The sequence below is a fragment of the Crotalus tigris genome, unplaced genomic scaffold (genome assembly GCF_016545835.1).
Source record: "Crotalus tigris isolate CLP2741 ecotype Arizona unplaced genomic scaffold, ASM1654583v1 scf7180000018468.2839379, whole genome shotgun sequence".
Taxonomy (NCBI): Eukaryota; Metazoa; Chordata; class Lepidosauria; order Squamata; family Viperidae; genus Crotalus; species Crotalus tigris.
In genome coordinates, this window is record NW_024097024.1 from 328,732 (window position 1) to 345,130 (window position 16,399).

The 16,399-nt window shown below is 34.1% G+C and overlaps 1 protein-coding gene across 5 annotated transcripts in view; it reads right to left on the reverse strand.

Moving 5' to 3' along the window:
• The window catches only part of GPAM (glycerol-3-phosphate acyltransferase, mitochondrial), a 35,482-nt gene that overhangs the window by 15,097 nt on the left and 3,986 nt on the right, over window positions 1-16,399 (reverse strand). For all 5 annotated transcript variants that reach the window (XM_039352645.1, XM_039352641.1, XM_039352644.1 and 2 more), the window contains 11 exons: window positions 15,651-15,773; window positions 15,044-15,117; window positions 9,884-9,997; window positions 8,897-9,046; window positions 8,320-8,416; window positions 7,221-7,357; window positions 5,568-5,667; window positions 4,783-4,995; window positions 4,395-4,508; window positions 3,461-3,546; window positions 1,392-1,507 (listed from right to left, as the gene is read on the reverse strand). In XM_039352645.1, the coding sequence (XP_039208579.1) occupies window positions 1,392-1,507; window positions 3,461-3,546; window positions 4,395-4,508; window positions 4,783-4,995; window positions 5,568-5,667; window positions 7,221-7,357; window positions 8,320-8,416; window positions 8,897-9,046; window positions 9,884-9,997; window positions 15,044-15,117; window positions 15,651-15,773 (1,324 nt within the window). The remainder of the gene's footprint in view (window positions 1-1,391; window positions 1,508-3,460; window positions 3,547-4,394; window positions 4,509-4,782; window positions 4,996-5,567; window positions 5,668-7,220; window positions 7,358-8,319; window positions 8,417-8,896; window positions 9,047-9,883; window positions 9,998-15,043; window positions 15,118-15,650; window positions 15,774-16,399) is intronic.

Sequence of the window (16,399 nt, forward strand, 5' to 3'; positions counted from 1 at the left end):
CAGGTTAATTGGAAAATGTGATTTATGACTTATTGGGGGTGGGAATTGCAATTTGTTACTTTGTATCCAGGGGAAGGGAATTTAGTTGTGGGTTCAACTATGTAGTGCCGATACTTTGTTTCCTGAAAAAAATGTTCTTTAAGGAAGAATTCTTGCCTTGAAGTTCTTTTGATGGGTTTCATCTATCGGAACCATGACAGATTATACATATATCATATGGTAAAAGGGAGGAAGGGGTTGGAAGCCAGTTGACAGACCAGTCTTCGCTTTCCCTCAACCGCTGTTTAACAGCAGTCAGTTTATCCCAGCTGGTTATCCTGCAAACTGTCACTTTAAGAGGTGACTTTTCTGAGTAATATCTGACGCCTTAGGAGAAGAACAGGATCCTGCCCTATTTTAGAAACCAACTGTAGTTAAATTATTTCATCTTCAGCAATATACTTAAAATAAAGACAGGAAGATCCAAAATATTTTCAGCCAACTAGTTTGGCATTGCCTCCCGAAAAACTGGTTTCCTTTACTACAGAAGTGTTACAGTTTTAAGAATATATTAAATATACAAAGTTAGTCAGCAAAAATATTTAACTATTCAATGTGCTCCTTTTATGTCATACGCATCCTAGATACTGTAGACATTATTTGAGTGAGCTCAACTCTGAAATATTAGATTAAATAGATGAAGAAAAGTAAGATTATGCTATTCACACATTAAAGTTCTAGAAGTAGATATGGCTTCCTATACTGGTGCAATCCAGAAGGCATTATACAGGTAGTCTTCGACTTACAACAGTTCGTTTAGTGACCATTCAAAGTTACAATGGCACTTTAAAAAGTGAGTTATGACTGTTTTTCACACTTTAAGACCATTGCAGCACCTCCACAGTCCTGTCATCAAAATTAAAACACTTTGAAACTGGCTCAGCTGTATGACGGTTGCAGCGTCCAGAGGGGTCACGTGATCCTCTTTTGCAACTTTCTGACAAGGAAAGTCAATGGGGAAGTTGGGTTCACTTAACAACCATGTTACTAACTTAACAAATGCAATGATTCACTTAACAACTGTGGCAGGAAAAGTCGTAAAATGGGGCAAACTCACTTAACAAATGTTTCACTTAGCAACATAAAATTTTGGGCTCAACTGTGGTTGTAACTTGAGGACTACCTGCACCACTCTGGGAAAGGCAATCAATAATTTTATGTAAAATTCGCAAATCTAATAAATACAATGAGTATAATAAAGAGATTTATTCAGAATGGCATCTCTCAGATTAAAGACTATATAATTTTAAAACAAAAGAAAAAGAAAGGACACAGGAAGAGGAAAGCCCTGCTACTTAGAAAGTTGAATGTGACAGAGAAAATGCAGGATGAACTCTACAATGAATACTTACTGAACATTATGTGTTCTGCCAAGTTAGCTATTAATTGTCTTCTCAGTGGCTCATAAGATAAATCTCTGGAATCAGGAAGGGCAGCTTCTGTACTTTCTCCTACTATGTAGTTAGGCCTGAAGATTAAGTAATAGAATGGATAACTTGTATGAACTGTACGGACCACAAAATATTTTAAGTGCTGCAGTTCCCAGTGCCAAAGACTATATTTGTGAGGGAGACGGCACTGAACTTGCAAATAAACTGTTCTTTTATCTTATATGAGCAGATTTTGAAAATTACTGTAGGGCAAGTCTATTACTGCCAAAACATGAATCATACTTCCCTGATTAAATTATAGATCTAAGTTTGACAGGTTTTCCCTACAACTGCTTGCTTCATGGAATCACACTGTATTAACAAAGCCTGGGCTCCCATAGTAGCATCTAGGTTGTATTGCAAAATAAGAAATCATGCTTCATCTTAAGATTTTCATATCCTGAAGAAATAATGATATTTTTGCAGCAAGAGTAATGATACATTTTACAACTTTCCTATCATGTAACAATTCCTCAATTTTTTTTCCTGATCATATGCAAAAAAACCAAAAAAACCCCCAACAAACAAACAAACATAAAACCCCAAAGTCTTCGGCTGTTATAAGTAGCTAATACATAATCCCAGAAAATCAATTATTTAAGTTACCCCAAAATGATTTCAATAGGCTAGCTCACAGGTCGGCAACCTGCGGCTCCGGAGCCGCATGCGGCTCTTTGAGCCTTCCCCTGTGGCTCCCAGCCTCCTCTGCCTTTGCAGAGAGAGACAGAGACAGAGAGAGGCAATTGTGCTTCCCTGCTTCTCTCTCTCTCTCTCTGTGTGTGTTTTGTGTGTGTGTGTTTTGTGTGTTGTGTGTTGTGTGTGTGTGTGTGTGTGTAAAAGAGAGTGCACTCACAGAAGTTCTCGGAGGAGCTGAAAAGCTTACTGGGCGGAGCTCTTCCCTTTGCTGCGTCTCTGCAGGAAGCAGGAAGGGCAGGAGAGAGCTAGCTAGCCCAGCTAGGCTGACTCAGGAATTCTGGGAGTTGAAGTCCATGAGTCATAAAAGAGACGAGGTTGCCTACCCCGGAGGTTGTTGGACAACAGCTTGAAGCTTGCCAGGTGAGCAGCAGATGGGGGGGGGGAGAGAAGAGAGAGAGAGAGAGGGAGGGGGAGAGAGAGAGGAAAGAGAGAGAAAGAAAGAGAGTGGGGGAAGAGGAGTGGCAGACCAAGGGCGGAGAGGGAGGGAGGGAGAGAGACAGAGAGAGAGACCCTTTTGACATCTAAAATGAAGATAACACTGCATATATCCTTTTTTTTACCTGTGTGTGTATGTAATTTTATTCTCTTAAAGCATTCTCTCGGTGATCATTGTTTTAATAGTATGGATATTCCCAAGAGTCATATTTTTACTTTTATTTTTAACGTATGTGTGTGTATATATATACACACACACACATACACAATCTCTCTCTCTCTCTCTCTCTCACACACACACACACACACACACACACACACACACACCTATAATAAAGATAAAAAAGGATATATGCAGTGTTATCTTCATTTTAGATATCAAAAGGGTTTTGCGGCTCCCGGTGTTTTGTTTTTGGTGGGAAACGGGTTCAAGTGGCTCTTTGAGTGTTTTGGGTTGCCTACCCCTGGGCTAGCTCAAATGTAGTTACACAAATCAGAGACAAAACATCCAAAATTCAAGATACATTTATACCATAATTACTAAATAAAGGTACAGCTAGAATTCTAAGTATTAACTAGTTTGACTAAATGTTTTTGAAATGTAGTACTTAACAGTATGCATAATTAAGTGTGTAATATTCAATAAAAACATTCTGATGGATGTTATCTAAGCAGAATTCTAACTTATTCAAAGAACATTCACAGAAAACATTTTGATCATGAGTCCTTAAATTTGTATTAAAGATTGATACACTGAAATTTGGAAAAGAACTTCCTCGACATTTATAATCTGTAGATTTAACAGAATATTTGATTGTTGTTTGTTCATCATTGATATAAAATCCTCAATTCCATCATACCTTGAAGGCAGTACAGCTGGTAATAGAGTATGTTCCAAAGAAAGGGGAACAGGCAAAGGTTTCTGATTTTGGCAATCTAAATATTCCTGTAAAAACACAACATTTGTAACAACTCTCTTACTGATTAGGAAAATGATTTTTAGAGAACAGCATAGTAGCAAATACTGCCAATTAGCGAATAATGTAATATACTGAAAACATGTAATTTTTGAAGTGCATTAGTTACCTCAAGAATCTAAATTCATTTACAAGCAAACTGAAAAGGTAATAATAAATTTCTTAGATATTTCTAGGTGGTATTTCTTGCATCACTGCTTTAAAAGAAAAAACTTTACTAGTTTTTTCCATCCTTGTCTTCTCAGTCTTTGCTCAGTCTTTCCAAAGGACCTAGGACAGACAGATGTTGCTGTTTAATAATATAAATGTATCATCAAAGGATGTAAACTGTTCCAAGTATATTATTATTATGGTTGGTTGAAGTCAGCCAGATGTGAATTAGGCAATTTTATCCACCTATAGAATCTTTCCCAAGGATCTGGGAATAGGCAGATATTGTTTGGTGGTATTAAAGATATCAAGGATGTAAAGTGGTCCAAGTAAAGCTGCCTTTTTCAATTGACTAATAATAAGTTTATCAAGCTTCAAGGTGTTCAAATGATGCTCCATTTGCTCCAGTTATTATTGTTACTACTTTTGTTTTCTTTTGATTAATACCTTGAAGTCACGGCATCTCATATTCAACACTTTTGTTAATGTGTAAGGATCTGTATTCTAGCATGAGATTTCAGCTACAAAACTCTTTTGTTTGAGCAATACCATTATGTGTGAAGTAAAAACTTGAAATATTGTTTCTACTTTAATCTGAAATATGACTCGTTAAAATATCTTTTTCACAGTTTCTCAATGAAATTTTGGTCATAAAATATCAGCTTACTTTTAAAGAAAATGGTTGAGCGAAATCAACTCTAACACATCCATAATTCTTTCGTAACATTCGAAAGACTCCTCGGGCTACACTCCATAGGCTTTCATTCTTCTTGGGCTTTCCCTGAAAGACATTGAAAAGAAAAAAAAATAACCAAGTTATTTTTATTAAAAAATAAAACTAAATCTAATTCATTGGTCCTCCAAATCATGTGAAGTTGTTATATAGTTGCTTTCATCAAATGAACATATATTTTTAAGCATTTTTCCCTGAATGATTTATTTTTCTGCATGATTTTATTTTGTATCATATTAAGTCCAGATAAAGTTAACTTTTGTCTCAAAACTATAGTTTTATCAGCAGAACTGTTAAGCATACAATAAACAGCACCTCTTACCAGCTGTTCACTCGTATAGTGACCTTCAATTATTCTGTCGTAGGAGATTCCCACAGGTATAATTAGTACATCAGGAGAAGCATTTGAATATAGAGCATCCACTACTACTGATAAAAGACCTGCCCTTGCACAGGCTACTTTCCCACTCCTGGACCGTGTCCCCTCCAGAAATATCTCTAAGAATTGCTGCTGTCGAAGCAACTCTTCAACATGCTGAAAAGAGAATGGCAACAAGATCAGACGCAAGTTCTTTGCATTGTTTCAAATCAGTAATTTGTAAGGTAGACACCCACCATGAGCACAGCTCAGATTTGCAACTCTGTGCGAGAACAAGATTTCTAATCATTTAAGCAATAACATGTCCTCATCTATGATATACAACTTCACTTTTATTGGAACTGTATGTGATTGGATAGGATAATCATTACTGAAAGATCACAAGTAACTTTGGTATTATCTAACTAACAACAGTGCACATGACTAAGAGCATATAGTTGCATAGATATGAGAAATGCAACTTCAACATTTAACTAAAGCATACAAATTTCTTCAGGGCAAATGTATAGTCCATACACCACTGACATGCATACAACATTACAATGATCCATGAAGTCATCAGTTTCCACAAAATACATAAAAGTACAATACAAGCTTTTCGCTGTTTTGAAATGAAACTTATTTAAATTTTGAACTTTGCTATACATTTAAATATGCATTGTGCACTGATACAATGCACAGATTTTATTTGCAACCTTGCAGAAATAAACTTTTTTTAATGTACATACCACATGCAGTAAGGTTCTGTACAAAATATCTTTTTGGCCATCAGGGCTCTCATCTAATTTTCTTCGAATAAAAAACCCTCCAAGTTTGTGGATTAAGGTGCTACGGAAAGGAAAAAAAAATATGCATGCCTTTTTAATTAAAAGGGAAAGAATGCAACTTTAGCACAGGTTATACCAGACTGGGAAAAATACAATATGGATATTTGTATAATATGAAAGGAAAAAACTAACTAATATTAGTTGAGCATTTGATTATAAAGCAGTGGTGGCGAACCTATGGCACGGGTGCCAGAGGCGGCACTCAGAGCCCTCTATGTGGGCACGCATGCCATTGCCCCAGCCCCCCACCCCCATGGGCCCCTCTATATCAGCAGCCCCCTGGAGGAGACTCGCCCTGGGCGCAGCCTGCGCAAAGCAATGCAGACAAGGACATGCAGCCGGGCAGCGGGGACAAGACTCCACTCTCGTGCCCCATCGCATACAGCTAATGCTGCAGGGCCCAGACAGAGGGCAAGGCTGCCATGATGCTGCTGGGCCACCTGGGCGATCTGCTGTGGTGGGCCGTGGAGGTGGTGGTGGCCCTGCGGGCAGGAGAGGCAGGGTCAGGACAGGGGCGAGGCAGTTTTTGGGCACTCGGTCTCTAAAAGGTTCGCCATCACTGTTATAAAGTCTTAGATGCATTCAAATCAACCGCTCCTAGCATTACAGATCAAAAACATTACAAGTGTTCACTTTTTTTCCCTTGATGTTTTCTTTTAATGTCTTTGAGGAAAATGATATTGTGATGTGATACAATGATGTGAAAACATGTTTAAATATATAAAATTAGTATTTTATAAATATTAATATAATTTTTCATTAATCAAATCAAGACATATAACAAATCATATAAAAAGTTAAGTTTTATCAACATTGTTTTATAAATCAATATTGCTTTTTACTAGAAATCTGTATCAATGTCTACCCTTACCAATGTTTTTTTAAAATTATATTGGAATGGTGTAAGAGACCAAGATTTCAATTATATATATTAATTATGATAATTATGAAGAAGCATATTATTTGAAAACACATGTTAAGTGTACAAAATATACCTTATTTTGTTTTTTTTTTAAAAAACTTTTCTTTAGGATAATTACAATATTACAGTCCTAGATAGTTAGGAATAATCTATTTTCTTAAACATGACATACATGAGATAGAGTTTAATAGTGAAGAATTTGTAATTATAATATAAAACTCGATGCTGTACAACTGATAATCTTTTTATACATGGAACTCTTATTCTATAAGTTATATCTATATCAAAAGCTGACTTTTCTGTCTTTCATAGAAAAAAATTACAGGTTGTTGAAGTTTAGATACATTTTTCATTCTATTTGGCACAATTTGTAAAAAATAACCTCATTACTTTCTAACACAGGTATTACAACTTCAGAATAAAGACTACTACAATTGCAATCTTATTTCTGTTTATTTACCAAATTAACATAAAAGTTGCTGACCATGTATAATGTGTCATACAACAAAGCACTTTTCCATCATGCATGCTACATATTCAGATATCTTCTTGATAGATGTTAATTCACCTTAGTCAGGTAAGGGAACAAAATGGCTGACATTAACTTAGTAAAAGTACTCATGCTGTTTTACCTGAAAATAGGAATATTCAGATTATTTCCTGCTGCAATGTAGGGTGCCTTGATATTGTGGCAGAAAAGAATGAATGTGAGAAGTAGGTAGTCAATGTGAGATTTGTGAACCGGTAAGAAGACAAGAGGCAAATTTAGCTGTATGAAAAAGAAAAGAGGAGTTTACATTCGATACCAAAACATAATTTTAACATATCAGTCTTCCGCACTGTCACTGTATTTCTCTCTTTCTCTTGGTAGTACTTGCATTGGTTAGGCAGAAGAGGGAATGAATGTAGTAAAAAGGATATATATTTCACAGGCAATAGATTTTCATCAGCATTTACAGCAATTAAATATAATTGCTTTCTTTGTATCATATTATGGATAATCTAAGGTGGATTTGAAACATATATAGTAGTTTATATTATGATTAGATACAAGGTAAACTTTGAACAATACTTTGTTCAATAGTTTTAAAACAGAATGATCTGAAAATTAATGGCAAAAATATATTGAATGAACCATAGATAAGTAATTAATGGTAAACTATCATTTAAATATTCTACAATTACTGAAATTTTCAAGTAGATGTTATTCCAAGAATATATCATTCACTGATAATTTACTACAATTTATCTTGGCCAGTAACAATTCTATTCAGATTCAGCCCCAATAATAATTTCAAAGGACTTGAGAAACAAACTGATCCTGGAAATTGAAAAAAAGATTATAAAACAGTTTTTGCATTTCTTCTTGTAAACAGTTCCCTTGCTTCTGTGGCCTTGAGGAAGACACAGAAGGCACTAACACAATTTACTACACAAAATAACTTCTGGCAGTAACTTTTAATTCATTATTTTTATTTATTAAACAAACCATTAAACTGAAGTGATTATATGCTGAAGTTTAAGATTGACACTGTAAAATAGATTCTGCTGGATGTAAGTGAACTTTATTTTTTATACCTTTTTATCAAAGATGTCTTTTCAGGAAAGAAAAATAAAGGTAATTTTTTCCTGACTATTTCACAGATTGAATCTGAAAATAACTCGCTATTTACTATGTAATAAAAATAAAAATGCTGCCACTGCATACATTGCCTCAACTATTTTTATTACCTCAGTTGCTGCTTTCACCATCTCTAGTTGGCCTTTATGAATCTGGATATTCCAAAAAAAGCTGTTAAATAATTTCAATAAAACCCAACCTGTTAACCTGAAAGAAAAATACAAATTAAGCCACTATATAATAGAATTTATATTTTATACAATCAATTGATAAAGATATACTAGTTGCTTTTTCACGTTCAAAACAGAAACAATCACATCATCCTTGATAGACCAAAAGCATATTGTGAAAATTCTATTAAAATGCAGTTTAAACAATAGTTTATATATAGACTATCATCTGTAGAAAATATAAAATACAAAGAAATTTTAATTCCACATAATTCTGAACAGAGTGTAATATTGGGCTGATAAAATGACACTTATTAAGAACATGTTCTTGTTCCATTGAAAAAGTTTGGATACATTAATATATGAAGGAATTCTTCAAGGGCAAAGAATGTTTTTTATACATTTTGCAACAATGACAATGGAAGAACAATATGAAGAAAGGAATAACAAATATCTCTGTGGATTTGCACAGTATTGAATACACTCAGACCTCACAAACAGAACTTAGTATTATTACCTAATCAGAGAAGGAGAGATATTTGCTACCATTTCTTGAAGGATCCTTCTAGCTTTCTTCTTGGTTCTGTTAATGTTTCTAGATTCCAGCTGATTAAGACCATTTACAGCTGATGATTCTGAAGACTCCTGTATAATAGCATTCTGTACTCTAAATATCATAAAGTGAATTGAATTAGACTTCAACTACTTCAGATCAACTATTTTCAATTTAAAACTGAGATATCAAAGAAATCCCCCACATCATGGTGCTAATTGACTATACACTTTGTAATTGGAACCTTCATGATTTTTTTCACTTAAAAATATTACATGTATGACATTTCAAGGTTATAAGGTATAAGACTATGCATATATTTACATATTTTGATACATGTATTTATATAAGCATACAGTCCCTACAGAACACTTGTAGAGCAGAATTATACACTTCATATTCCCTTAGAGCAGTGTTTCTCAACCTTGATAACTGTATGAGGTGTGTACTTCAACTCCCAGAATTCCCCAGCCAGACATGCTGGCTAGGGAATTCTGGGAGTTGAAGTCCACACATCTTAAAGTTGCCAAGGTTGAGAAACATTACCTTAGAGCCTTAGGTTCAGGAACCAGTGATTTTTAATATTACTTAAGAGAAAATTAAACAATAATTTAATGACTAAAGAGGAATCATATTAATTAAACTTCATTTCAATTACAAGTATGTGTAAATAAAATAAACTTTAGCCTTTATTCTTGTTCTTTATTCTTATTCTTAAGACGCCTCTATATAATTGATATCACACAGCCAGACACAAGGATATAAAGAAGACTCTTTGGAAACAAAATTTCAACTTGATATAGCTCATACACAGGAAGAAATTCAAAATAATTACTTTTAAATTCAGAACTTCTGCTGTACAAGAAAAAACAATTTTACTGTATGTTGAACATATATTATTTCTAAATAAGAACTTTTCAGTTACAATAATCACTATTATCTTTATCTTACCGACTATTATTCAGTACATTTTCCATCACATTATTTGCAAACATGCTCTTATGAACATCCCGCTCTTGCACGAAGAGAGTATAACAAAATCGCCGAGCAAGCCAACCTCTGTACCTATAACATTATGGAGGAATTTAAAGAAACCAATTATAAGAACGTTATCCTTCAAATGGCTGCCAAATATATCATATCATATATATCATATCATATATCATTCCAATTAATAAAATCAGTACAAGTCATTTTGAGTATAGGTGTTGATTTGGTTCTGGTTTAACAGTATCATGGCAGAAGTGAGTAAAAAACAAACAAATACAGTACATGAGGCACACTCTTGGCTGAAACATGTTCAGCTTAAATCAGCAAAAGAAAATACGAATTCCTTATTAATTCAGCTTTGCACATAAATACCGGCAGGACATACTAAAAAAGAGGTTTGCTTATTTTGTTTCTTTTCTTTCTCAACTGGGCCATTTTGCCCAGAACAAATCTGCAAGCAAAATTAAATTTTACCCAACTTCCGGTTTGCCGACGTGGCCGCCATCAACATCTGGAAGACGAGCTCCGTCTTCCTCGTCCAGTTTCGCATCGCTAGGGAACCCTGAAAGGGTCGAAAGTTGCCCTGTAGAGGCTATGAGCAAGGAGGGTTTTTTGCTGGATTGCGGGAGAGCAGTAGCTCTCCCGCTAGAGCCGGCGCTACCCTCCAAACCGGCGGATGAAAGACCAGCCATAGCAATATGGCCTGTCCCTAGGCTGCAGACAGCCGAAGTCACACTTACCACCAAGCAACTTTAAAGCAGCGTGGAAGAGACTGGGTGAGATCTACTGCTATTAAACCCTAACTATCTTTTTTTTTTTTACCCCCGTAAGCTGCTAAAATATTTTTCCCCCTGTGAAGAGGGAAGGGGGATTTTAGTCCTCCTTCCAGAAACAGCGGCGACTGATTATCCAGGGGAGTTTAAAACTTTGAAAAATAATTATATCCCAATCAGAATTTTATTTCCTAAAGCTTGTGGATTAAAAGAATTTCTACTTTCTATTCTTTACTTCTATTTTAATCTGAAGAGCTGGATTTTTCCTTAAAACTGAAAATTGAAAACACTAAAATAACTTTGGGGTGACATCTTGTGGCTAAACCTGATACTTCAACTTGTTATTGTCTTAAAGTACTTGGCTGACAGCCCAGAAAGTAGATAAGACCTGGGTAACTTTGAAACACCAGCTGTGAGAAGCTCAGCTGTGCTTTTTATTCAGTGGGGGGAAAAGACTCTCTTTCTGGACTCCCTGATTGTAAAGCTTCTAGCCTAATACATCATTATGGAAGAAGATCAGGAACAGATTTTTCTTATGGAAGAAGATGAGGAACAAATCCTTTTTATGTTGAAAGCCATGTATCAAACTCTCCTTACGCTGGTGAGGAAATAAGAGCCTATAGAAAGAAACAAGAAAGCAGGATATACAAATGCAAATTTTGACTACAATTAAAAAATCAACTATACAGAATGCAACAGAAAAAGTGGAACAATTAAATATTATGACAGAAGATTTAACTGCTCAATAAACTCAGATAATGGAAAATCCAGAAAAGAAATTGACAACATGGAAAAAGGAAAAGACTTTCTATATAAATCAGAAGAAACCTGAAGATCAAGAACAGATGGAAGAGAAGATAAGCACTTCAGGACAACTACACTGAGATGGAAAAATAAAGAGATCTGCTAGACCTTCTAGCCATTTCAAAAAAACGGTGACTGGATGGTTTTTTCAACGGCAAATAATATATATAACAATACAAGGAGATTTGTTTGACAACTCAAAAGCACTGACATGGAAGATGATTTGGCAAAGAAAGAAAGCTAGAATAAGACTGAAGAAAAATGGGGTTTTGATTTACTTATGAGAATTAAAATAGAATATACCCAAATAGATAAGAAGTATATTTTGAATACAAGATATTACTATGAATGGAGATAAAAAAAAATTTGGTCACTTAAAATTTAGAACTATAAATATTAATAGCTAAATTTGAATATTGATTTGCTCATAAAGGTCATGTAAAGATGATTAATATATATATATATAAGCTAAAAACCTATTGATGAATGTAATAAAAATTATTAGTTTTAAATATGAGATAGTAGATACAAAGAGGAGGAGAGAGGAAATACTAAGCATTGAAATAAAAGAAATTTTGGTTACTAGGTTTAAGATATTTGGAAACTATTAGAAAATAAGAATATTTTATTGTATTATTAATTTGTTGATATAGATGATGAGAATTTAAATAGATAAGACATGTACCCTGAATACCAGATTTTGTGAGAAATTGTGATGAAGGGAATTGGGAACATTTAAAACTTGGAAATGATAAATATTAAACGTTAATTTTAAATATTAATGGGAAATTAAAACTGGGAAAAATTTACTAGGACATTGTCTCAAAGATTGAACGTTAAAATGATTAAGATATATATAAACTAGAAACTATTGATAAATATAAGAAAGTTATTTTTTATTTTGATTTATAGAATGGGAAGTGTATTAATTTAAATATGAGACAGTACATATTAAGGGAAAAGAGAGGAAATACTTACTGTAATAGTGTGGGATTTATACTAATGGTATTTGTATGTAGTTGAATTATGGTAACTCAGTTGCCACATTGTTTTTCAAAGATATAAATGTAATATTGGAAAATCAATAAAACTTTTTAAAAAATGAAATTTTACCCAAGATTTTCACAGCATAAGAAATCAAAATAAATGTAAACAGAGAATAATACCTGAGTTTCTCTGCAACTTTAAATTCAAAATTATTTGGTACTATGGTCAGATAATAATAGAAGAAACTGTTCAGGAGGTCTACAGAACCAAATAAAATTGATTCCTCCTCCATCTTGGCTAATTAGTTCAAATACACATGATGTAAATTTAATAAAGCTAGCAAATCATTTTGGAAGACATTTGAAGGTGGAAGACAGATCATTTTGCCAATGATGAATTTACAGAGGTAATAACAATTCTGAGATCAAATGGGGAGCTAATGCCAATTTGCCACTTCAATTATTAGGGCAATTTTAGGTGGCATATAAAGAATAGAGATGAAAAATAATAGTATACAATACAAGAATATAAAGCACCAGAGTATCAAGCCATGTCAGAGAAGAACAATATTAGAAAAACAAAAGTTAACAAGAATTTGATCTCTTTTTTAGGTACACATGGCTTTCTATATCCATGTCTATGTCTACTTGTAAGTTAAAAACATTGTTTAAAACTGTGAGTACCAAAAGAAGTAATGAAAATAAGCTAGTTATTCTTTGGAGTTCCAACGTTGCTTTTAGTATTTTGAAATGACAAATGTATTTTGTAATATAGTATAACAGAAATGCAAAGGTTGCATTGCAGGATCATTAAATTGTTAAACTGTTGTGCAATCCATCACATGCCTGGTCAGAATTAAGGTACACTGAACAAATTAGATTATAGTAATTTAAAGTTATAATCAGGAGTAGAAATTTGTAAGCAGAAATTGGGAGCTCTATACAATAGATGGAATGCTTTCTTTGGGTAAGAAATATAGGGGCTTTGATGGGAATTCATTAAGCTAGATTAGATAAGCATATAAATTATTTCTTCTTTTTTGTGTTTACTATATGCAAACATTTACATAAGACAGTGCAAAATAGTATCTGTTCTTTTATGTGCTGCCAAAGGAAGCAGGTAGTCCAAGATTTAGAGCCGGTTACTTAGCAACTATTCAAAGTTAAAAGACCTCCCTGGGGATACTTATAACCTGGTTCTGAAGTTCCAACACTCTTTGAGGTCATGTGACCACATGTTGGGTACTGGACGATCAGCTACTTTCACAAATGTTGCATCCCACTGTCACATGATCGTGTGTTACTGCAGTTTTTACTTCTGGATTTTCACAAAACCAGCCCCTACTCAATGACTGTGGCAGTCACTTAATGACTCTTGCAAAAAGAGTTGTAAAACTGGTTTGGACATGTGGGTGATTCATTTTATGACCATCATGATTTACAATCATAATAGGCAGGTTCCATTGCAGTCTTAAGTTGAGGACTACCTGTAAGATAAAGGACTAACCATCCTTTATCTGCTATTTAAAATCTGCTTCCAGCATGAATTCTGTTAAAAAATAAACTTAAAATTAGCTTTACAAATGTGCATCTGACAAGTAAATTCTTGTTTATTCAAATTCATGCCAAATGTAATAGACTTAAATATGTCAAAGGACTTTCTATCCCTGACAAACTTGAAACTCTCCTTGCATTTTTTAAATCTAAAAATTAATGAAGATAGCTGACAATATGAAATTCTGGCTTACACCAGAGAGTATATTACATTTTCAGGCATATAAGACGACCCCCCCCCCGACTTTGGAGAAGATTTGCATGGTTTAGAATGTCGTCTTATACGCCAGAAAATACGGTACATTTCTTTTGATCCTCATGCCTATGATTTATTAGATGCAAGCAACCAGGACAACTCCTTGACTTGGCAAGGCAATTCTTTTATTGTCAAACTCCTATTTACAAGTATCTTGTCTTCTCTTGGCAAATGGCAGATATAATCTTAAAGGTCTGATCTCAGATTTCTCCTCCTCCAAATCAATTCCATCCTCGGAATCTCTCTTTACTGCCCCTCTCTTTAGCCAGTGATTCCATCACAGTTTTATGGAGAAATATTATTATGTAGCTTCATTCTGTTCAATAAAACCAGTACCTGTTTTCATGAGCATTTATACAAATTGTTGCATTACCATGTTGCAGAATTAGCTTTCAAAAAGACTAATACATTTTTTAAAAGGTGAGCATCAAGCTCAGCCATTGTATAGGTTTCAATTTTTGGGTTGAAAGTTAGCCTCATTTAATTACTCATATTAATACTACTAGTAGCACTAGTTTTCTAAGAACAGAGTTGATGAATAATGAAACCTTGAATCAAGTCCTTTTATATTTCTACATCATTTGGATAGTTACTTCTTCTGTATGCACTGAAAGCCAAAATGTCATTACTCTGCAGGTTCAGTTCAGCAAAACTAAGATTAATATTTAACCTTTTTACTCATTTTCCAGTTGAGTACAACATCCTTTTTAATAAATCACAGTATTAACTATACTAAAAAAGTATTTACCGTGTATGTGTCTCATTAATATAGATGACATTACGCAGACCCAAAGAAGGAATATTAGTATTAAAAAGCTTGTCCTGAAAGAAAAACACATAAATTAATTTATTACTAACAGCAATTCACAATAACTATAGCATTTTCCTGTATAATATCTCTAAAGGGGAAGAATCTACACACACACACACACACACACACACACACACACACACACACACACACATATACATCCATATAAATAATCTATAGCTCAAAGTTTGTCAAGGTTTAGTGTTCTCACATAAAATCTCAGCTATTTGCAAAACATATGCATATTTGTTAAAGTTGTACATCAGCAATTCTGGGCAATCCACACACAAAAAAATAAGTATAACAATAAAGAAAAATCTGTGCATCTTCACTTTGCCTGAACAAACCACTGGGCCCTGCTTTATAGTCTTTCATTAATATAGAGACATCAAATACTATTCTATTTCCACCAGGCAAAATCTGAAAGTAACCTATGCAAGGTAAGTACATAGCTACTAGTTCTTAATTTAATTGCCTTCTGGCTATTTGATTACCATTACATGAAAAATAAATTTCAGTTTGTTACTAATATAATTCCACTTACCCAGCTTTGAGGAGTGCATACGTAACAACAGCGTCCCACAAATGGTCTATTCCTGCCCAGAAGAGTCTCTTTCCATTTTAAAGTGGCTGATCGGAAGACGGTAGGCCTAGAATTGCATTCTCCCTGGAAAATAATGAATATATAAATATAGCCATAAAAACGGACAGCTTTGAATTTCTTTCAGGTTGCTTTCTGTAAATGAACTAGCTAAAGTTAAGAACAATTGATTTATTTGTTCTGCTTAAACAAACAACCAAATTCAGTTACTGGAAGTAATTAAACACATTCATAGACTTAAATACATACCCCAGTGTTTGCCTATAAGTATCTAGATCAACCATACTGTCAAAATATTTTCTTCCCTTTGAATTATGAAATCTGTATATATGATACTGAATCATTCCAAGATGACAGTCCCCCAGAAAGTACTTATGATCCCAGACTTCCACCAACTGTATCCACCTGCAGCTACATAATTGTATTTTGGGTGCTTGGCAACCAGTTTGCATTCATGGCCATTTGCCGCATATTGTGATTATGTGACTGTGATTTTTGGTGTTTTTTGCAAGCATTTACTTCAGGTAAAAACATCAATTGGGTAAAATGGATGGTAAAATGGCAAAATAGATTCATTTAACAACCACGTTTGCTTAATGACAACAGTCATTTAATTACTGCAGCTTTCACTTAATGGCCACTGCAAAAAGGGTCACAAAATCGGATGTGACCTACTTAATGACTGCCATGAC